The 22,608-nt window shown below is 34.5% G+C and overlaps 3 protein-coding genes across 3 annotated transcripts; 2 read left to right on the top strand and 1 right to left on the bottom strand.

The window, feature by feature from the left end:
• Nucleotides 1–3,461: 3,461 nt before the first annotated feature.
• Nucleotides 3,462–7,671, bottom strand: MONOS_8093 (uncharacterized protein; the record flags this gene model as incomplete). The annotated part of the gene is made up of 4 exons (XM_067878475.1): nucleotides 3,462–5,020; nucleotides 5,090–6,898; nucleotides 7,017–7,345; nucleotides 7,637–7,671. The coding sequence occupies 4 exons, from the start codon at nucleotides 7,669–7,671 to the stop codon at nucleotides 3,462–3,464; spliced, it is 3,732 nt and encodes a 1,243-aa protein (XP_067722244.1).
• A 774-nt stretch (nucleotides 7,672–8,445) lies between these two features.
• On the top strand, nucleotides 8,446–11,882 carry MONOS_8092 (uncharacterized protein; the record flags this gene model as incomplete). Its single annotated transcript, XM_067878474.1, has 1 exon — nucleotides 8,446–11,882. The coding sequence occupies one exon, from the start codon at nucleotides 8,446–8,448 to the stop codon at nucleotides 11,743–11,745; it is 3,300 nt and encodes a 1,099-aa protein (XP_067722243.1). The 3' UTR covers nucleotides 11,746–11,882.
• A 3,390-nt stretch (nucleotides 11,883–15,272) lies between these two features.
• MONOS_8091 (uncharacterized protein) lies at nucleotides 15,273–15,979 on the top strand (the record flags this gene model as incomplete). The annotated part of the gene is made up of 4 exons (XM_067878473.1): nucleotides 15,273–15,323; nucleotides 15,416–15,499; nucleotides 15,556–15,688; nucleotides 15,906–15,979. 4 exons carry the CDS (start codon nucleotides 15,273–15,275, stop codon nucleotides 15,977–15,979), a joined length of 342 nt encoding a protein of 113 aa, XP_067722242.1.
• Between the last annotated feature and the right edge of the window lie 6,629 nt (nucleotides 15,980–22,608).

Raw genomic sequence — 22,608 nt, 5'->3', positions numbered from 1 at the left:
AGTTCTGTTGTTAAAATTAGTTAATAGGGGAAAAAAACCAAAAAGAAAACATGATTAAGTTAAATGATGGGTTTGATCAAAGATTATTATCTCTTTAAGATTTATTACGTTCATAGATAATTTAACTTTTGAATAGAATTTATAGACTGAACTTTATTAATGAGTTCTTCAAGCCCAGTTTCGATACATTTTTAGGTGTTTTCAAGAAAAAAATCATTACTGGCCGTATAATCCCCTTTTGCCCCATTTATTAATAATTTATGAGAATTACAGTATTTTTGTTCTCGAAAATTGAATGATCAAAATCATGTCGAAAGCTTTTTCTGAGCTAAATAGTTTTTCCTTTTTTCTTTATTTAGTTTTTGTCAAGTTCAATAAAATCAGATTGTTGGTTTTTTTCACTATGTTTTCAAAGTTATCACATTTTCTGTTTATCAAATATTTCATTCTCAGAAATTTATCATGATATTTTAATAATCATGAAAAAGTTTTTGATCTTCCAAGAGCATTTTTGAAGATCAAAAATTTGTGGTAAACCTAATAATAAAAATAATAATAATAAGTATTTCATGAACAAAAAGATATAAGGTTAAATATTTCACTTCAGGCATTTTTATTGAAATATTATGAATTTTTTATTAACTTTTTGTGATCAAAAAATAATGGAAAATAATGGATTCATTTTTTGAATGTGTGTGAGACAAAATATACGAAGATGTTTTTTATTTTTATTTTTTCATTTTTTTTTTAAATTCATGTACAAAGGTTGTCATATTTAATTTGAAAATATTCTGAGAAAGTCTTATAAATTTAAAAGTTTTTCAATTTTTTGTACTTTGTGCAAAAAAAAATATATAAAACACATAAATGTGTAATATTACAATTTTTAATCACCCACTTTCAGATTTTCCACAAGCAACCGTATTTTACACAAAAAGAAATATGAAAGCAATTATAAATGTGAATTGATTTCTGCTTTCAACTTTTATGAAAGTTTGTTCTTTATCAACAATAATATTTTTTTTTAAAAAAAAACTGATTCGAAACGCTCCAGCATTAAGCACATGAAGCAAAAATTTATTATTTCGAGATTTTTTGAATAATGAAATGAGTGATTATTTTTGGAATCATAACTTTTTCATTAATGTTGAAAATTTGAAAGTTTTTTGTATTTCGCCAAATAAATTTCTTTCCAAATGTTAAATACATAAAAGTTATCACAAAAGCAAAAGTTTAATTAGAAAAAAATGTGGAATCATAATTAAATAGATCCACCTCTTTTCTATGTACATTTTTGAATATTCAAAAAAATAATAAAACCGAAAATTTACATAGAAAATATTTAATACAAAAAATAATCACATAAATCATGAAAAAAAGTTTTATTCACAAATGCCCACTATTGATTTTTTCTTTCGAATATGCAGATATTTCATGAAATACAGAACAAGATCGATTTCACAATAACTGCAAAAGGAATAATTCTGACAATTTTCCTCAAAATATATCTCATCAACACAAACTCAATTGATGTCCAAAACTTTCAAAACAAACTCATTGGGGTTCAAAAAAAAAACTGTTTTTCAAATCTCGGAGAAACTCAAAATCCTATTTCTCCAAGATTTTAAAAACAGTTTTTTTTTGAATCCCAATGAGTTTGTTTTGAAAGTTTTGGACATCAATTGAGTTTGTGTTGATGAGATATATTTTGAGGAAAATTGTCAGAATTATTCCTTTTGCAGTTATTGTGAAATCGATCTTGTTCTGTATTTTGTGCGATATCTGTATTTTTCTATTTTAACGTTCAAAAATAAACAATAATTGTCCATTCAAATGAAATATTCAATTTATTTTTATTATGTGTTAAAAAAAAAACAATGAAAAGAAACAAAACGAACAACTCACCACTCACCTTTAATCATGTCTGATGAGACTGTCAAATTTCATTATTCAGTTCATTATATGTTGTTTAAAACATTTCTGAAAAATCCACATTTTCAGGTCATACCGATTTACAAAATATTGTTCTTATTGATTCAAAAAATAAAAGTTTTATCTTTATTTCATAATTCCACAAACGCAATTAACTGTAATGGATCATTCAGAAAGTGTTTTTTCAAATGTCCTTCCAAAAAGAATAATTATTTCAATTGTAGCAAGTTAAGAAAAACATTTTTATGTTTTCGATATCTCATGGAATTACAGTTGGATATTCACTTGAAGAAAACTAATGCTTTCAATAACCAGCTGAATTTCCGTTTCCACACTCTTTTTCATCAAATGAAACATCCGAGTTTACCATGGGAGATTTTCGAATGAGAATTAACTGTGCTTCAGATGGTTAAGCATAGTTTCTTTCGAGTTGAAGTTTCCACACAAAAAGTGAATACAGTTTCTTTGGTTTGCGATTTTCAACTTTCACTTTTTTCCTTTGTGATTTATATTTTATTTCGCTATTCTAATAGTGACACAATCATTTTTTGACTGAAAAATCTAAAAATTCAAACATTTGATGGTGCGTTGGTTTTCCAGATGAAACGTCTCTTGGATATTTAGAATGAAATAACGTTTCGTTTGTAATAATAGGATGCACAGGATATTTGGCATCGCTCATTATAAACACAGAGGGAACGGAGATTTTTCAAGGAGTGATTTCTGCGCTGTACCATGTGTATTTAACTTTTGTGCTGGCTTGTGAACTTTTCATTCTCTATTTTATTTATCCCATTGACTTCAATATGCATAACAATATTTGATTGCTATTAAACTTAAGTTCAAAAGGTTCATCGGAGATTTGAAGGCAGTTGTTCTGGTTCATTCTTTTCGATTTAAGGGTTTCTAATGGCAATTCTTAACCTTATTGTTCTGATTATTTCTTCAATATTTATAAACAACATGATATACAATCACAATTTGAAGCAATGAGGATTATTTCGATCGTCAAGTGCGCTGTGGAAAGCGTTTGAATTTGTCTCTTGAATATTTTTGCAGTGTGTGTTTGCAATGAGAACACTGATTGAATGGTCTTTCTGGTGCGGAGAGGTGACGATTGGATCTTTTCTGGTAATTTTTATAACATGTTTGAATTTTGAACATATTCAGCCGATTTACAAACTGAATGAGAAAAGAAAAACTACAAAAGGCAAGTAAAATGATGTTTTTTTAGAAAAGAAAACAAACATTCAATTTCTTCTCTTCTTGTTGAGAGATGCCACTTAATGGGTCATGTCACTTGAAGTGATAAAAAGGCATGATGATATGTACTGATCTCAAATACTTTGCGCCCTAAAAAACCGTATTGGCGCGAGAAGAGAAAAAACATCAAAAGGGGTTGGGTAACAAAAGGGGTGGGCAAAGAGAAGAAATTGAATGTTTGTTTTCTTTTCTAATTAAAATGCATAACATTTTAATTGTCAAGAAAACTTCCATTTAATTTCTTCTCTTCTTGTTGAGAGAAAAACTTAGTTGGAAGCTGTTGCTTTGGCCTTTGGACTTCGATCGAAGGAGCGGAAATCATATGTCTTGGATTCTCTTTTGGCTTGTGCCCTTGTGCGAATAATGAAAATGTCATTTTCTTCTTCTTGTTTGTGCTGTTCAACATTCAATACATCACTGGTTCTATCGTCCTCTCCTTGAATTTGCCACTTCTTTCCTTTTGTCCTCTTCAGCCTGACAGTCTTCGTTTTCACATCTTCCACTAACTCCTGCATAGAAGCCTCAATTTCTTCACTCATGGATTCCTTTTCCGAAAGAGTTCCTTCATTGGCTTGTTCTCTTTTTTCCTCCTCTTCATCACTAACTATCAGCCTTTCATCCCTCTCGCAGTCACCAGTCTTCTGTGCCTTCATTGTTCCAGCAATTTCTTGTGCCATCGACGATGCCAGATTAGTCCTGAAATAGTGCTTAGCTGGAGTGTTTGTCTTCGGCGATAGCCTTGCAAACTTAGCAATCTGTAAAGGCGGGATTCCTGCCATTGTTAATGTTGACAAGGTTGCTGCCTTTAAAGAGTACAGCTTGAATCTCTGAGGAACTCCTGTCAGCTTCATTGCCTCCTTAGCTAACTTGCGGATACCCGAAGCAGTCAGCGGCTCGAATGTTGTAGTATTGAGCAGAAGTTTGTTGCTGTTCTGTTTTTGTTTTACCAGGAAATACAAATCCTTAATTGCAGAAGCTGGACAAATAAGTGGGAGATCGGGCAGAAAAGGAACTGCAATCTCTGACCGTGTATGTGATGTTTTCAACACTGTGTCCAAATATACACCTTCCTCTTCAAACCGAGAGTTCTCCATGTTGACACGCTCCAATTCTGTAAATCTGCAGGCAGAGAAGAGCATTGTTAAGGTGATAACCTTCATTGTTAATGTCTTGAAAGATAACTTGTTGTTTGGGCCTAACTCGGTGAAGTATTTTAACAAAACATCCGGATTCCAAATCTCTGGAGCCATCTTCTTTCTTGATATGTCGTTTCTTCGAAATGCTCTGAATAGGATCCTGATGATTGCAATATCTCCCAATGCAGAATTGAAAGCAAGAACTGAATAAAATGACACAGCTGCTCTTTCCATCTGTATAACTGAAACCTTGAATCCTCTATTCTTCATTGTTAAAAATACATCCGCACATTTGATGGTCCAGTCCGGTAAGTTGTCTGGAATATGTCCATGGGCACACTTCTTCCATTGATCTGAAAAGTGCGCGAAACAGAATAAATATCCATCCCATGTTGTCTTTGAAATTCCAGCCTTGCATTCCTCTGCGAGTTCCAAGGAGACACCTCTTTCGTGAAGGGCATGCAGCCACCAGGCTTCACCTCTCTCCTTGATGGATTCAGCAGGATTACTTTCATCTTCCCTGGAGGAAGACAGGCTCCCGTCTTCTTCATCCATTGCCCCTCCTGAAGAATCTTGGAGCTGTAATTCAATTCCAAGCTGTAATAACTGCTCGTTCGAAGAAGGATGTCCCAATTCTGACCCTTCCAGCTCGTCAGGAGTATAATCGCTCGAGCTTTCTCCATCAGAGCCTTTCGTATTACCATCGGAATCAGAGGTATCGGTGGATGAGCAAGAACACACTCATTGCTCCAAAAAACTGTCAATCCGTCTTCGGCAATTGGACTGCCCACTCCACACCATCTTTCCACTTTGTGATTGTGTTCCGATGCAAAAGCATCGAGAGTCGGTTTCACTTTCAACTGTGCAAGAATCTCTTTGAGTGCTTCGTCCTTTATTTCGTATTCGCCTGCCCTTTCCAATCGAGACAGCGCATCCGCTCTGTGGTTCTTTCTTCCTGGGAGATGTTGTGCTTTTATTGTCAGATTCCTCGCCTCCGCCCATTTCCATATCTTGCGAAGCACTGGACGAAGATTCTTGCCTGCGTTCCAACGATTCACGTTGTAGATAACTGAGCTGTTGTCCGAACGAATCAATAGACGAGTTATTTTGTTTTTTTGAATTGTTCGAGAAAAATGGCGAAGCGCTTGCAAAACAGCTAGTTGTTCTCTGAAGTTGGATGATTGGCTTCGGACATAGTTGGGGAACTTGGCGTGCCAATCCATAATGTTGTTGTTCACTCTGAATGTTGCACCCCATGCTGTTTCCGCAGCATCTGTCGTTAACACAGCCTGGGGAATAAACACTGGTTGTAATATTCTCTGTCGATTCCGGCTCAATATCCATTGCCACTCCTGAATCTCCCTCAACACTGAAGCATTCATCCTCATCACACAGCTCCATCCGTATGTCTTCACGTTCCTCTGCAGGAGACGATGATGAGCTGTAAGGTGAAGTGACGCATCCTGGTATACGAATCTTACTGCGCTGAGCTTTCCAATTGCTGAGGCAAAATCCTTTATTCGAACTGTTTTGGCTCTTATTGCCTTCACTTTCCATTGACTCAACATCGCTTTGAGAGAAGAACGCCTTTCCTCGCTCAATTGAACTGAAAAGTCTTCTGTGTTCCAAAGGAACCCCAAGAACACAAACTTCTGTGTTGGTTCCAGCTGACATTTCTCTATGTTGATGAGTAATCCTAGTCTTTTTAAAAACAGAATTACTTCTTCTGAATTTTTCTTCAGTAAGCTGTTGTCTTAGTGCAACAGAATAAGATCGTCCAAGAAAGAAACCACTCTGACTTTCCATTTTTCCTTTATCGCTGCTGTCACTTTCCTCATTATCTTTGTGAAAAACCGAGGGGCATCTGTAAAGCCGAAGGGCATGGCTTCGAAAACATAGTCTTGTTCTTCGAACCAAAAACAAAGAAACGGCTTCAGGAAGTCGGATACTTGTAATAAGAAATACGCCTGGGAAAGATCCAATGTTATCGCAAAGTCTCTCTTTTCTATCAAATGTTCTTCCATCTGTTCGTTTACGGATTTGAAATGCGACTTTTTCATTGCAGCATTCACATGACGGTAATCCAGGATTTGGCGCCAGGCGCCTGACTTCTTCCTGATGAGAAAGACATTGTTCCGAAAGCTGACCTGTTCTGGAGGTATTGCGCTGACAATGTTTGTCTCCAGTTGTTCTTTCAACACGTTTCTGAAAGCCAATCGCTGTTCCATGCTCATGCGCGTAGCTCCATCCTCCCAAGATTTCTTCCTCAGTGCTTCCTTTGCTTTTCTGTTTATCCATGAAGCGTGTGCGCCCAGTCTTATAAGGCTTCCTCCTTAGATTTTGTCCCATTCCTCCAAAAACTGAGCTGTCCTGCCTCCAATCCTCTCTTGGGTCTCCATTAATATTTCCTGTCTCCCCCGGAACGTCTTGAAGCACCCTTCTTCCAAGTCTCCCCTGCTCTTCTCTGGGAGCTTCTGAAGCGATACTGACTTCCTGGCGTCCGGGGCCACCTCCGAAAAAACTGCCTTCCGCTGAAACTTCTTGACTGCACCGCTCGATGTGTTTCTCTATGATAATCATCTGTTTTTCATGTCAATTTACTGTCAATTGCAGCTCTTTGAGTCTGTTTCAATTCCAGTATTGTCTCCTCCAATATATCTTGTTGCCTCTTCGTAAGCAATCCACCAGTCGCCTCAGCTTCCATCTTTCTTGCTGCTGTAAATCCATATCTTCCTTGAATTCGCATCTTTCTAGCTTCCTGCATTGCCTGTGTAATAAGCATCAAGGCGTCTTTTGCAACTTCTTCAGCAGTCTCGGCCTTCTTCTTGATATTTTGAATTGATAACAAAATAGCTTTGAAAGCAGGGAATAGATATCTCTCAACTTGTTCCCCTGCTTTTTCTAATGCATCTCTATACCAATATTCCGTTCTCACAGCTGTTGGAGGACTGTGACCTACAACAGGGTTGAAATCGAGCTTATTATAAAATGTTGATATTTCGTCGATATCGGATCTTAACAATTTCACATCGAAAAGTGAAATTGTTGGTTCAGCGTTAAAAACTGATGAAAAAATAACATCCGACGTTACAATTTCTTGTCCATCGCTTTCTATCTCAGTTTCAGAGGTCTGTCTTCTTTCCTGGCTTTGTTCAGTGGTCAATGAAGGTTGCGAAAAAATTGAAGGAAAGGTGGAGGATGGTGAACTCGTATTGCTTGAGGATATTGTTGGCCCACTCCCAAGCACTGCTTGGTCAGTAGAAAGCGCAATTCCAGAAGCTGAAGGTTGTTGAGTGGTTCAGTACATATCATCATGCCTTTTTATCACTTCAAGTGACATGACCCATTAAGTGGCATCTCTCAACAAGAAGAGAAGAAATTGAATGGAAGTTTTCTTGACAATTAAAATGTTATTCATTTTAATTGAATGTTTGAGAGATTTTCTTGACAAAACTGGATATACAATTGAAGAAGAGAAGAATGATTAATTGTTAGCAATTGTGCTTCTTGTCAATTATTGGGCTAATCACTGGTATCTTTCTTGTTCCATGTGATGTGCTGTTGCTTTTGATTGGAAGAAAGATGAGAGAGAAGAAGTTTATCAAAACAGACTTTTGGAAACAGGCTTTCAGATGTTTATTAGATAAAATATATCCTCTTCATATAACTGTCGAATATGAAGAATAAGAATAAGAATAAGAATAAGAAGAAGAAGAAGAAGATGATGATGATGAAGAAGAAGAGAAAGAAGAAGAAGAATTAAAAGAAGGAAAAGAAAGAGAAAGAGAAGAATGAGAATTCGAAGAAAAACTGATCTGAAATATGTGTATTCTTATTATCTGAACAATGAGGAATCCAACAAGATGAAGAGCTGTTACATGTTCTTGTTAACTCTTTTGTTAGATTTTTTTTCAAAAAATAGATTTTTTTCAGTTTTCTTTTCTTAAAATTAGTCATTTTCGGATTTAAAATAAAGTGCTTATTATTTCATTGAACAATCATAATTTTTTCCATTTGCTTTCGTTTTTTGATTTATTTATATTTTTGTAATCAATTTTCATTTTATACAATGATTGATCAAAATTGAAAATTTGAAAAAAGTGTATTTTTAAGAATGTTTTGGGGATTAATTCTTTTCCAAATTGTAAAATCGATTTACTCGCTAGACGAGCCATCACAGCCAATTACAACAGTGTTTGTCAAGCAAAGCGGGGACAATTCCAACAGCGGATTGGATATTGGCCAGGAAAAACAAAGTTTGTTTTTAGCATACATACTCCTGAGTGATGAAACAGAATGCTACATGAAAGTTGTTGAAGATGAAAATCCATTTCCTGCGGAAGTCTTTACAGCAAGAAAAAAGACAAGAATTACACTTGAAGGATGGAAAAGTGATGGAAGTGGAAATACTGAAGTGGAAATAGACTGTGAAGTGCATCAAAGTTCAGATCTATTTAATTGCAATTGTCCTGTGGAATTCAAATACTTGGCATTCCACGTTCCAATAACATTGGATAATGAAGCGAGCCAATCAGGATTTTCATTAGCTTTGATAAACGCACAACGTACAAGCTTGACAATAAGCAACTGCAAATTTATTCGACCAGCAGATGGAAGCGTGGTTGATTGTAGACTTGTTTACCAATATCAAGGATCATTGACGATGGACTCGGTTGAATGCGCAGATGAAGAAAATACATTTTCAACGAAGAGAGAACTGTTTATTACATATGAATGTGAAATAGTGATATTGTCTAATTTGGCTCTGAAGAAAATTGATTTAATTGCTGATTCAAATGGTGTTAAACATGCAGAAGCAGTTGTCGATATGAACGTTGACATGGAAGGCATCAAAGGTGATGTTAAATTGAATGGGAGTACATTTTCGGAGATAAACGGCTTTCGCATGGCTTTGGCTTTCAAAACTGGTAACGAAGAAAGCACATTTACTGTTGGAGATGGAGGTGTCACAACTTTTTCTTCATTTCATACTGATTTTGAATATAGCTCTGCATTATATCTGCGAATGAAAGCTATTACATCAGCAAGTCAGATTAAATGGCCCGAAAATGGAAAGAATCTGATATTTGACAAATGCACAGTCGGAGAAGGTCAGTCAAAAAGAGACACTGGACTGTTATTGTGCATGGCAAATGACTTATTATTTGAAGATTTAGCAGCAGAAATGAAGAAGAGTTTTGCAGCTAATTACAATAGAAGAGATAATTTGTGGAATGTTGCAGCATGTATTGATGAAACAGATAAATTTTTCGATTTTGTGTACTTGTATTTAGATCAATCTGTTATATTATTTATAAAGAACAAAGGAACAGGAGACGGATTGACAAGCAATTCGCCATTGAGTTCATTGAAAGGAGCATTCAGCAAACTGAATGGAATTCCAAGTCCAGAGGGATATTACATGGAGATTGTAAAAGACGACAACCCATTTTCAGCAGAAGAAATGACAATTAGCAACGAAAAGGGAATAACCATTGAAGGAGTTAACAGCAATGGAAAGGGAAATGCAGAAGTGGCTATTGATTGCGATGTTCGAGCTTCAAGTGCTTTATTCACGTGCGAAAAAGAGGTGGAATTCAAGTATTTGGCGTTCAACTTTCAAATTTCAAGTTCAAAATGGACAACTTTGATTTTTGGAAATGAAAGGTCAGCGTCTTTTTCGATCAGCAATTGCCGATTTGTCAGAATTGGAGCACAATCATCAACAGGAGGAGGAATTGGCACATGTGTTGATGGAGACAGTTCTGTTGCAGGCAATCTAGTGAAGGTTATAAGTGGGAAAGTAACATTGAACAATGTTTCATGTGCAGATGATTCAATTTGTGTTTCGTTTTCGATTTCGCCATTTTATTTTGAAGGAGTCAATGAAATTTCATTGAATGGAGTGGAGGTGAGCAATGTGAATGTCCAAAATGGAGCAGCGATTGCCATTAAAGATGGCGAAAGCTCACCTTCAACAGTGAGCATTGAAGGGCTGAGCATGAAGGAAGTGAACTCAGAGAATGGAGATGTGGCTGGCTTGGAGATTTCTTTGAGTTCAGAAGAATCAACAGTCGCGATTGGAAGAAACGACAAATGCTCATTCAAATCTTGTTCAGCATCGAATGGGAAAGTTGGGGCAATATACATTGAGATGCCAAAGGCAGCATCGAATATTCAGCTTCCCGCAGCAAACAATCTGGAGATAGACAGCTCAAACACAGCTGGCTCGCAAACATCTTCTCTGTTCATCATTGCGCCAGATTTTGATGAGTTCTGCAAAAGAGAAGACGCATTTGAGTTTGCGAATGATTATGGCAATTCAACAGCTGGGTGGATTGTGGGAGCAAAAGATGAAGAATCAGAGCCAGAAGATGCGTATGAGAAGTATTTGAAGAGGAAGGAAGAGGAAGAGAAGCCAAAGGAAGAGGAAAAAGATGAGCCAAAAGAAGAAGATAAAGATAAAGATAAAGATAAAGATAAAGATAAAGATAAAGATAAAGATAAAGATAAAGATAAAGAGAATCCGAAGGAAGAGAAGGAAACAGAAGGAAAAGGAGAAAAGGCATTTCCTTGGTATATTGTTGTGATTGTTGTGTTAGCTTGTATGATTGTTGTGGTTGTGGTTGTATTTTCTGTTCTTCTTTTTGCTGAGAAGAAGAAGAGCTCAAAGAAGAGGTGGGTGAATGTTGAGGAGGAGAAGGAAGAGGAAGAAGGAAGAGGAAAAGAAGAAGAAGGAGAGGATGGATTGTATGAGGGGAAAAAAGGAAGAGGAATAGGAAGAGGAAGAAAAGGAGAAAGAGAATTAAAATTAGAACTACAACTAGAAGAAGAAAAAGAAGAGGAAGAAGAATACAGAACAACAAACAATCCAGTGATAATAAAATCAAATTCAAATGGAAATACAACAACCATTCAGCATTTGAACGATACAACACACGAAAATAACAAATCTGACAGACATTTTCAGAAAGATGAGAGAAAAGAAGGAATTAGAAGTGAATTCATTGAAGAAACATTAAGTCAGGCTTTATCACTTCCTTCTTATCCTTCTTCTTATTCTTCCTCTTCCTCTTTTTCCTCTTCTTCTTCTTCAATTTTGAATAAAGAAGAATTGCAAGCAAACAAAATGAATGTGAATTTGAAAGAATTTGTGACAGAAACAAACACATTTTCATTGCAATCAAACAAACAAAATGAAGAAACAAGAATGAAAGATGAAGAGATCAATGAAGATGAAAATGAAGAAGAAGAAGAAGAAGAAGAAAGAGAGAAAGAGAAGAAGAAAGGGAAAAAAAGAAAGAAAGCAAAAAAATCAACACATTTAAAAGAGAATGATGAATTGGAAAATGAAAAAGATGAGGAAGAAGAGAAAGAAGAAGAAGAAAAAGAAGAAGAAATCAAAGAAGAATGAAGGAAACGAGGAGGAAGAAGAAAAATGAAGAGCAAAATGACAAAATTTTAGAATAAAAACAAATTGAATGAGATGGAATAAGAAAGAAGGAGAAAGAGAGAAAGAGAAAAGAGAAAAGAGAGAAGAAGGAAGGAAGGAAGAAAGAAAAAAGAAAGGAAGAAAGAGAAAGAAAGGAAGAAAGAGAAAGAAAGAGAAAGAAAGAGAAAGAAAGAGAAAGAAAGAGAAAGAAAGAGAAAGAAAGAGAAAGAAAGAAAGAAAAATAGAGAAAGATTTGAAGAAAAGACGATTTTTCTGGAAATTAATAAAGAAATTGATAGAAATTGAAAGATTCCATAAAAAGAAAAGAAGAAAAGAAAAGAAAAGAAAAATGAAAGAAGAATTGAATTTATATTGAAAAAAGTCACAAAGAAGAAGAAATTTCATTTGAAGAACAAAAACAAGAATAAACACACACACAAAAATAGATTATTTTTATTATTGTCTTATCACACTTTCTTTCTAATCTTGTCTTATCTTATCTAATTTTATTTCATAATTTTATTTAAACATTTTCTTTCTGAGAAAACGTGATTCTTCTCCTTTTTGATTATTTTCTGATTTTCAAAAGAAAACATCAACTCAACTTCTTCTTCTTCTTTTCTTCCTTTTTTTTTTCTAAATGATTTTTCTCATTGAAATATCAACAGATTATCTTTGAGGAATCTCTTCATTATGCTTGCATTGAAACAATAATTTTTTTTTAAATTTTTATTTCTTTTTCTTCCCTCTTCATGCTTTTTTAAACTAATTAGCACCTTTATGCTTCTGTTTTTTAAATGAAAGCTGAGAATTATTTTCTCAATTAATTTGTTTGAAATTGCATTTTTTTTAAAAAAAAAAATCCATTGAATGACTTTCTTAATTGTCCTTCTGTGTAATTCGTCTATTTTTTTATGTTTTATGTTTTTTGGTTTTTTCTTTTCTTTTGTTTTCTTTTTGAAATTCATTGAATTTTTTTTAAAAAAGAGAATAACAAAGGTTATTTTTCAACACTATTATTATTTATTCAATTAAAGAAAAGATTTCTTTGTTTTCTAAATGAATTGTGAAGCAATTTTCTTGAAGATAATTGGAAAATAGAGATGGTTATTGTGTTGTTTTTCATTGCCTTCGTTCAATGATATATTATCTTGTTTGTATTTTATAGTCATTCTTTCGTTTTGAAGTATCTTTGAAGAGATTCTTTGAAGTACTTTTTGAATAAAATGCATTGAAGAATAAATTTATATTTTATTGTTTCCAATTGAAAGTGAATAAAAAATGGAGCAGAATTAAAACAAAAAGAGTCAGATTTTTCTTTTTCTTGTGAAAAGCGCTTATTTTATGATATTTAATTTAGAAATAATCAAATATATTCCCCGCTTCCTCCTGATTCTCCCAATAAAAAAACCCTTTCTCTCATTCTTTCTTCCATTTCTTTGGATCCTTTTGCTGCACCTCCCCTTCTCCATCTGAATGAAATCTGTTGTTTGTCTCATCCAAAATAGCATTTCCACTGTTCTTTTGTGAAATTCCTTTGACTGTTTCTTTCATCATCTTTGTGATATTCTTTCTTTTTATCCTCATTTCTTTCTCTTTCTTCTTCTTCTTCTCCAATTACTTTCTTTCTCTGTTCATCAAAAGCGAACACAAAGCTCCTTTTCCAATTTTTCGAATGAAATTTTTCAGATTTTTTATTCAGCTTATCAAAATGACATATTTCTTTCCTCTTCTCTTCAGCTTCCATTTGAAGAATTAAAAGATAGTTCAATTAGAAGGAGAAAAACACTGATGATAATGCTTCCTTCTCATTAAATGAAGAAGAAGTTGTTGAAGAAGAAGAAAATGATATGACCAAGAAGGAAAAAAAATATAATTTCATTTGTCGAAGAGGTGCATTTGAAAATAATTCTGAAGAAGATTCGATGAAGAGGATGAAGTAGATGAAGGGGATGAAGATGGAGATGAAGAAAACGATGAGGCTGAAGGTGTAGAAGAGGCTTTTAAGATCTTTAATGTCGGATATTTTCTGTCGAACATAACCTCAACATCACAGCCTCGTTCTCTGCTTCAATGGATAACCCTTTGATGACGTAATGGCAAAGGTAATTGAAAAATGACTCAAATCAATTTTGTCTGTTATCCACCCCAAGCTGCTTGTATTACGCCAAATTGTCCGTTTTTCACTCATTTTTGGTTCTTAAGCCAAGCAATCAAGTGCCATTCTTCCCCTTTCCTCGGTCCATAAAATTAGTGCTCTGTCCTTCTTATCTCAAGAAATGCGTCTTGCTCTGTCCCAACCAATTTCAATCTCCTGTTTCAGTTATTTGCTCCAATCTTTCCAACAATTTTTTCTGAAAATATCCTCTTCCTCTTTTTAAAAAAGGTTCCCTATTCGGGCAAATCTATCATTCTTCCTTTTTGTCTTGAATATCTTCCAACTCTGTTGATTTCTGCTCCATCAAAATTCATTTTTCATCGCATTTCTATCATTTGTGTGGTAAGTCCATAATAAGTCACATAAATATTTATGATAAAATACATTCTGGCTCTAATATATTTGTAAGATAACGTTTGACTCGATTCCTCTCTGTTCTGCTCTGCAAAGAATAAATTGTCCATTTTATATAATTTGTCTGAATCACGACTTCGAAGAGGATAAGGATGGAAACATCTTCACAATTCATAGAAAAATATAAAGCGAACGCAAATAGAAAATTTCATTCTAAAAATAGATTGTTGTCTTCCCTTGACCATCAAATTACAAAAAATCATCAGGCAGAATTTCAAAAATATTGCATTGCCTCGTTTCTTGTTATCTCCACAGGAAATAATATTTCTAGTTCTGCAAATAATGTTCACTTGCTGATTTCTCAATCTGTGGATAAATATTCCATTTCAAAGATAAAAATATGATCATTGAATCCATTACAAAAAACGAGAAATAGAAAAAGCATTGTTTATCTTCATAATCCTTTGCCAGAATGTCAACTGAAGAAAAAACAGTATAAACACATATTTATCTCTGGTCTTTTTGAGTTTTTTGTTTTTCACAAACTTCTTTTATCCACACATACGCGCTTTCAATATGAATGATTTTAATGATGTTGTTTTCTGAATGCAACAAATTTTCAAAAATGCAGGAGACAGACAACACAAAAATGTTCAATGGTATATGCATATTATTATACTTGAATTGTTTTTGATTAAATTTATTTCTTTATTTGTTTTTTGAAGAATTGTTTTCCAAGTTGAGCAACAGCTCGGCTGATGAGCAAAGACAGAAAATTGAAGATATGAATGAACTAATGGAAGAGATGGGTGAAGAAGAATTCAAGTCTGTTTTCACGACAGAGCTGTTTGATTCATTGAACAAAATGATTGATGAAAAGATATTGTCAAGGGGAAGCGCAATTTTGTTGGTGAAGCATGTTGGATATTGCCAAACGCTGAAATGCTTTTATGATTTTGCATTTAATTATTCTTTTTTGAGCAATCGATTTCAGGAAATGATCATTGAAGAAAAGATGATGATAGAAGAAAAGGATGAAAAGCTTCTGGTTGATCTATGTGAGTGCTATTTATTCTTGCACAAAAAAGGTTGTGCTATCAGTGATGACCGGTAAAAATATGTGTTTCTTGCCTTCTGAAGGTAGCTTTGAGCAAAGAGGAAAACGAGGAAGCTCAAAAAGAAGTGGAAATGGCACTTCTTGTCTTGGGCAATGCTGGATATCAGGTTTGAGAGCATTTTTACCATTTTGATATTTTTGCATTTTTTTCTTTTTTTATTAGGAAATTGAGCAGGAGCTGTTTTTGACTGAAATCAAAGAAATCATCAAATATCATCAGGTGCATCGCAATCTCACTCAACTTGCCTATCAGTCAGCGTGGCAGTTTTTGATGAACGAATTCGAATACGAAGAAGGTTTGGAAGGAGTGATTGTGAATAAGATGCATTTTATCGAAGATGCAACAAAAGAACTGGAAGAACTGATAAAAAATATTGATTGGAAGAGAGAAAAAGAAGAGGAACGAGGAAAAGAAGCAAAAGAACTTCTGATTTTGATAAAGTGGCTTGAAATAATAAGGTCATATTTTTTCTCGTGCAAAATTTGGAATGAAAAATATGTTGATTTAATCAGCAGCATTGTTCAGATACTTCGAGCATCAAGAGATGGTTTCAAAGATATTTACGTTAACAGCCTTTTTTTATTGAAAGGAGCAGCCGAAAAAGGAAATGTGAAAATTGATGACTTGTTGAAAGGAAGAGCCATCGATCTCATTTTAGAGGAGATTAAGCGACGAACAGTGGATAAAGATATAGTATATGATTGCTTACAATTCCTTGCGAATGTTTCAAATCGCTTGAAAGAAAAAACAGATAATGAAATGGAAAAAGCAAAAAGAAAAGAAGTGAAAAGGAAAATGTTTGAAAAGATGGAAGAAAAAGGATACGAAGATATCATTCCAAGCTTTCATGAATTAATTGATTTTTTTAGTAAACAATTTTATTATGCGCTATCTTTGAATATTTCTGATTATTTTGTGAATGCTTGAAAAAAAGAGTATAAATTTATTCTGTCACTCAAATGTATTTTTATATTTTTTCATCATTTCGCAATCAAACGAACATTTTTTGATTTTTCCCCTGTCAATATTCAATTTTTTATCTCGCTTCATTTTGATAAAGTGAAGAAACAAAATATTTAAAAATGTTTCAGTCTTTTTGAAAAGTAGCAACTGATCAAAAATAAAAACAGTTCCAGTTAATGTTCAAACACCACATCGCAATTAGTTAAAAAAAAATTATCAGTTTCTCTTCCATATTTATATGAAAATTAAAAGTTTCTTTATCAATTAAAATTTTGATATGAGAAATGTTACAAAAGTTATTTAAAGATTGAATTGAAATTATTTTTTATTTTTTATTTTTTTTTTTTTTTTTTTTTTTTTTTTTTTTTTTTGACATCACAAAAAATTCTGATGATTGATCAAAAAATTTTTCATGAAGGGTGTTGATAAGAAAAATTTTATTTGAATTATATGAAATTAAAGTTTATTATGAAAATATTAACATTAACCCTGCGTGACGTGGTGACTTCTGACGTGTGCTTTTCGATTTTTGAAGGACGTCATGCAAATTTTCACATCAAAAATAATAATCAATGAATTATTTAAGTTTTATTTTTTAAAATTTTGCATCTTTTAAAAACACTGTTTATTTTTCGAAATATAATGACAAATAAAATTTCGAAAATATGTTTTATCAAATAATACGTAATTATTTTTTTCTGACGCTTAAGTCAAAATCGGAATTTAAAACGTCACTGAAGTCATTGACGTGACGCCAAGTCACATAAAATGTTAGAGTTGGAAGCAGACCTGGAAAATGAAAACTAAGCCTTTGTGACTTAAGATGAAATTTTGTTTCAAGTCAGTCAGTGACTTATTGATAATTGATCAAAAAAGATCAAAAAATAATGATCATTCCGGTACCATAATATAGAGTGAAAAAACATAAATAAGATTTATTTCCGCCAATACTGTGATAATAATTCAAAATAGGTATTATATCATATTAAAATTTAACTTTTTTGCCTTTTTATCTTCTGATAACTGTTGATTTCTAGCCATTTTGGACAAAATGACAATTTGTTATTAATTTTTTGTTTTCATTTCATCCGTTTGATTTTTCATTCTGATTTTTCAAAGACTTTCTTTCTTTTGAACAAACTTCTTTGTTGTGTAACAAAAAGATAAAAACTTCTTATCTTGGAATTTTTTTTTTTATGAAATTTAAGATTAAGAAAAATTCAACATTTCATTGCTTATTGTTATTGAACAACATTCAAAATGAAAAACATATGGAACTATAAAAGAATTTTTGATTAAAAAAATAAGAAGTTTCATCCATTTTTCCCAGAAATGCTCTTTCGTTAACAATTCAAAATAGCACTTTCATCTCTTTCATGAGACGCAATCATCTTTCATATACTTCAATGTTTTGGCTTGTTCATCAGTTTTTTTGAAAATATTTCTTTTCTTTTCGATTTATCTTCATAGAAATTCATCTCCTTCTTATTCCATAACTCAAAAATGAACAGCTTTTTGAGCAAATCGACATCTTTTTTCAAATGAAGATATTGTCTTTGCACCAGAGAAGGAGCTTCCAACTTGTTCAATGACTTTTCTCAAACAGTATCCATTTTGTTTCCTCTGTGAAGCAGCAGTCTCTTCTCTGCGTCTTTATTTTCTTCTTCAAGGACAGCACGCTGATTCACTTAATCATTCCGGAGGCAGAGAAGCGAAGAGAAGAAATCTTCAGAGAATGAGTTGCAATCATCTTCATCAGCGCCTGCGATTAACCCTTCGGATGCGTTGGCGGTGGCTTCATCAAACTTGAAGGATGCAGTGATGGACGATATAAAGAGGTGGTTGTGGATTGTTGTGCCAGAGGCAGCTGGGGTGAATGCGCTGCACATCCTACAGTCGCTTCTGCTGCTGTGGGGACATATTGAGGAGCTGTGAGCATTGAAGCGTGGGAGTGTTTTGTGTGTGCCTAAGATGTGGAATTTTCAGAGATGTTATCAGATCCGTTTGTGGGGCCTCTTCCGTCGCTTGCGGCGTCTGTGGGAACGAAGCCAGAAGGAAAACAGAATTTTGTGTCGGTTGTTCGAATGCGTTCTTGTCGATCTACGATCTGTTTGACACTTCACTACAGATATGGTGATCGCTGCAGTCGAGGCGTGTGGTGGTGAAGATGGGCGACGAAGTTATAAGAGAAGTGATTGGAGTATGTGAAGTTGGAGATATTGTGGAGATAGCACTGGATGCTGCTTGGGGTGAGGATGAAGGATATCGTTCTTTCTCCAGCAGTAATTGCGCTGGCGGTGCTGGAGGAGTGGGAAGAGGCAGATAAATGAGAAAGGGGAGGCAAAGAGGGAGAGGAAAATGGATGAAAAGAGGGAGGAGATGGGAATGAGGCTGAAGGCGTGTATCCAACAACATACAGAAAGTTCGTTGAGAAAATCAAAGACAGCCAGATGAAGCTGGAAGAAGCGATGCTGCCGCTGGTTGTGGAGGAGCTTGGGCTGAGTGAGCTGAGGTTTGTGAAGGCGGAGACATGGGCAGACAAGTTGCATTCAGTGGAACGTACCGCATATTCCGAACAATGTTCGCACTTTGCGTGCCTGCTGTGTAACATTAAAAAAGGCAAGATTCAAGAATGTTTCAGCAGGAAAAAATATGAGTGTTTGAGTATTTTTCTGATTAAAAGTTGAATTGAAAGAACTGGAGATGTGGAGCAGTTGTAAATATCAGTTGATCGTTTGACAATGATTGAGGAAAAAGACAAATTCGATGAAAAGGTTGTGTGAGAAAGTTGTTTTAAGATGTTTGTTATGGGGAGTTTTGAATTGAAAGATGTGGAAGATGCAAAAGAAGAAACAGATGATAACACCAATAAAAAAAGTTGTTGATTAATTCACTCAAAATTGACGAGGAAGGAGAATAAGAATAAAAAGAAGAAAGAAAAGAAGCAGATGAAGTGAGAAGTGAATTGCGAATGGCAAATGCAGATGTGGAAAAAGGTGTTGAATTGAATGAAATGAAAGGCCGCAAATAAAACAGAGTGTTTTTCATGGAGTTATAATGAGAAAGGTTCAATTGAAGTGGAGAAGTTGAAAGTGATGTTGAAGAAGAGGAAGAAAAAGAGGAGGAGGAGAAAGAATATGATGACGATGAAATGGAAGGAGAAGAAGAAGGTTTTCCTGTTGTGGATTTCAAATTTTTTGTTTTTTCGTTGAATGCTGTTGATTTCGGTCTTTAAACTGGTTTTGATGAAGAGCGCTTTTGTGTCAGTGGGATTTTGGTTTGTTGAGATAGAGATGAGAATGAGGGAGAAATAGAAGAAGAAGAAGAGGAAAAGAAGGATGATGATGATGATGATGTTGTTGTTGATGATGTTGATGATGTTGATGATGATGAGTTAGCGGCTGACTTCATGGAAGCATTTTGTGAGGAAGAAGAAGAAGAAGAAGAAGTTTTTTGAGTTATTTTTTTGTATCTTTATTGTTATTTCCCTTCATCAAATCATCAGATTTTGCAATTGACAGCAAGAAAAGAAGCTCCAGCGAAGTTAAAGAATTAGCAGACAATTGAACAGAAAGAAAAGATGAAGGCAAAACATTGAAATTGCTGTCATTTTCTGGATTATCTGGATTTTTTGTGAAATTTGTGAAATTTGCCTGATGAAAATGGCTGGAAAGAAAAAGTTGAGGAATAAAATCGAAGATGCTGATGTGCGAAGAGAGTAAAGACTTCTTGTTGATACAGCAGAGAGGAAGGGTGTATGAATGGAGATGAGAAGAGGAAGAAGAGGAAGAAGAAGAAAAAGAGGAAGAAGAAGAAGAAGATAAAGAAGAAGAAAGGAGTCACAACGTTTATTCTCAACCGCTAATTTCAACGCCTTCTAAACACTCATCGGAATAAGCCCTGATAATGCACAGACTTTCTGAAATGACCGATAACGTCTCACAGATGCATTGATCACCATCTTCACAGCATTTTGCCACCTTCTCTGAGCAATCAATTCTTCCAAGTCCGATCTGTTGTTTGAAAAATTGAATGGGCTGGATGTCTTCACTAGTCATTCTTCTTTTTGTATCCACTCTTCCAAACCCGTCAGTAGCTTCTCCGGATCATGTGCCTTATCAAACACACTTTCAAACTCATGTACTCATGTCATCGCTGCACAATTGGTCAGAATCTTCTTCGCTTTGCCTGCTTCCGCTTTTTCTACGCTCAACTGATTGCGCAAATTTCCCACCCCGTTGTTGACTTCACCTTCACCGAACCATCTGTGCTCCATTACGACCGACGCTGCCACTTCACAGCACAGCTTCCAAAGATGAAACGGGATATGTGTGTTCGCATGACATATCAGCTCCTTCAGACCTATTCAGATGAAGTGATCAAAGTCGCACTTCTCTGCTTTTCCTCGTACGCTTCGACAAGCGCACAGAACTGATCGCACAGGTCTCCTTTTTGAACTTCTTTTTATTAACACCATTTCTTATCACATGCTGAACAAAGCTTTTTAAATACTTTAGGGCTAAATATCTCTTCGGTGTTGTTCTTCCACAGTATCTCTGCCCATCCACCCACGCTGCTTCCTGGCTTCTTGGCTGCAGCATCTTCAGCTCGTCCAGCATCGTCTCCGACTGCCCATCTGCAATTTATCGCTTCATTATCTACGCGCACCCCTTTCGCATTTGCACACAGATCATCAGACCGCCATCAAATTAAACAACAACGAGCTCTCAGCTCTTCTGCCTTCGCTCAACCTCTTCTGCCCTTTTTTCTTCCTCTTATTCTTCTTCTTCCTCTTCTCCTGCTCAGTTTGATCCCCACAAGTTCAAATAGTATCTGAACTCCTTTGTTCAATTTTGGCTTCCCTTTCTACATCCTCCTTAGCTCAATCAATTCCTGCGCGCGTCCTTCTTCAACAACATCCTCGTTCACCATTTCTAGCTTTTCTGGTTTATTCTTCTGCGCTTCAGCAAGTCTTCGAGGAGAAGTGGAGAAATGGAGAACTTCGCCTGAAACATCACGGAGTGATGAAGCAGCGCATTTGGTTTCAGCCTCTTGAATGTGATGTTGAATGTTGGATAAGACATAAAAATCTCACCTTATTCTCACTTGCATTGCTGTCATTAGCTTCTCCATCTGCGCTTACTCTTTTTAAAGATGAAAACTCTTCTTCCTCTTTCCTCTTATTCCTCTTCTTTCTCTTCTTTCTCTTTTTTCTCTTCTTCCTCTTCTTCCACTTCTTTTTCTTCTTTCTTTTCTTTTTCGTTTTCCTCTTCGGAAATGAAGATTGAAGTGGATTGTTCAACGAAAATAGTTTTATTGTTATTTCTTTTTATTGGGTTCATTTCAAAATTGAACTTATGAAAGAGATAATGTATTTTTTTCCTTGTTTATTGAGATATATTTGAAAGTATCGGAAAATGAAATGTGTCAAAAGAAACTTAGCTGAACAAAATTGTAAAAAAATGAATAAAGAAAAACAATAAAAAAGCAACGCATTGAGAGTATTATATGAAAGAAAGTGTCTGTTGTCTTCAGTACTTCTTTTCATCCTCGAGAAAATACGTTCACAGCTTGCTTCGCTGCACAGCGATGAAACAAAAGAAAAACAAATATTCGAATATATGGTGCGATTGAAACTTTTTTTGATGAATTTTGTATAACAGATTTGAGCATTATCTTCCACAACAGAACTTGGCGATGCACTCATCTCACTTTGGATTATTTTCAAACATAACTCTTTCAGCTTATGATCTTTTAATAAAACTGAATTTATTAATATTTCAAACATTCGCTCCATCCTATTGCTCCAATCAGACGTGATGCAAGAAGAAATATTGAGGCACATTTCGTCTTCTTTGTCATTCGAATTTTGTGAGATGATATTGAAAACTTTGCTTGAAAAAAGCAATTCAACTTCATCTTCCGATTCAATTGCAACATCTAAAGATTCATTCGTATCAGAAAATGAATCAGATGGTTTTGATGATTGTGATATTAAAAGATGATGAAGAAGGCAAAAATGATGAGGAAGACGAACAAGACGAAGATGATGATAGAGATAAAGATGATGAAGATGATGAAGATGAATTGATGATAGAATCAAAATTAAAAACATTCACAAGCACAATTGCTACTTTTTCATTTTGTTCTGCCAGAGTGAGGCTCAAATAATCACATCCGTTTTTTTTTTATTTTTTATTTTTTTATTTTTTATTTTATTTTATTTTTTCATTCATCGAGTTTACTCAAATA

Source organism: Monocercomonoides exilis, assembly GCF_001643675.1.
Source record: "Monocercomonoides exilis strain PA203 chromosome Unknown scaffold42-869251, whole genome shotgun sequence".
Classification (NCBI taxonomy): domain Eukaryota; phylum Preaxostyla; order Oxymonadida; family Polymastigidae; genus Monocercomonoides; species Monocercomonoides exilis.
The sequence above is the reverse complement of the archived record's forward strand: the minus strand, read 5'-3'. Positions and strand labels throughout refer to the sequence as shown.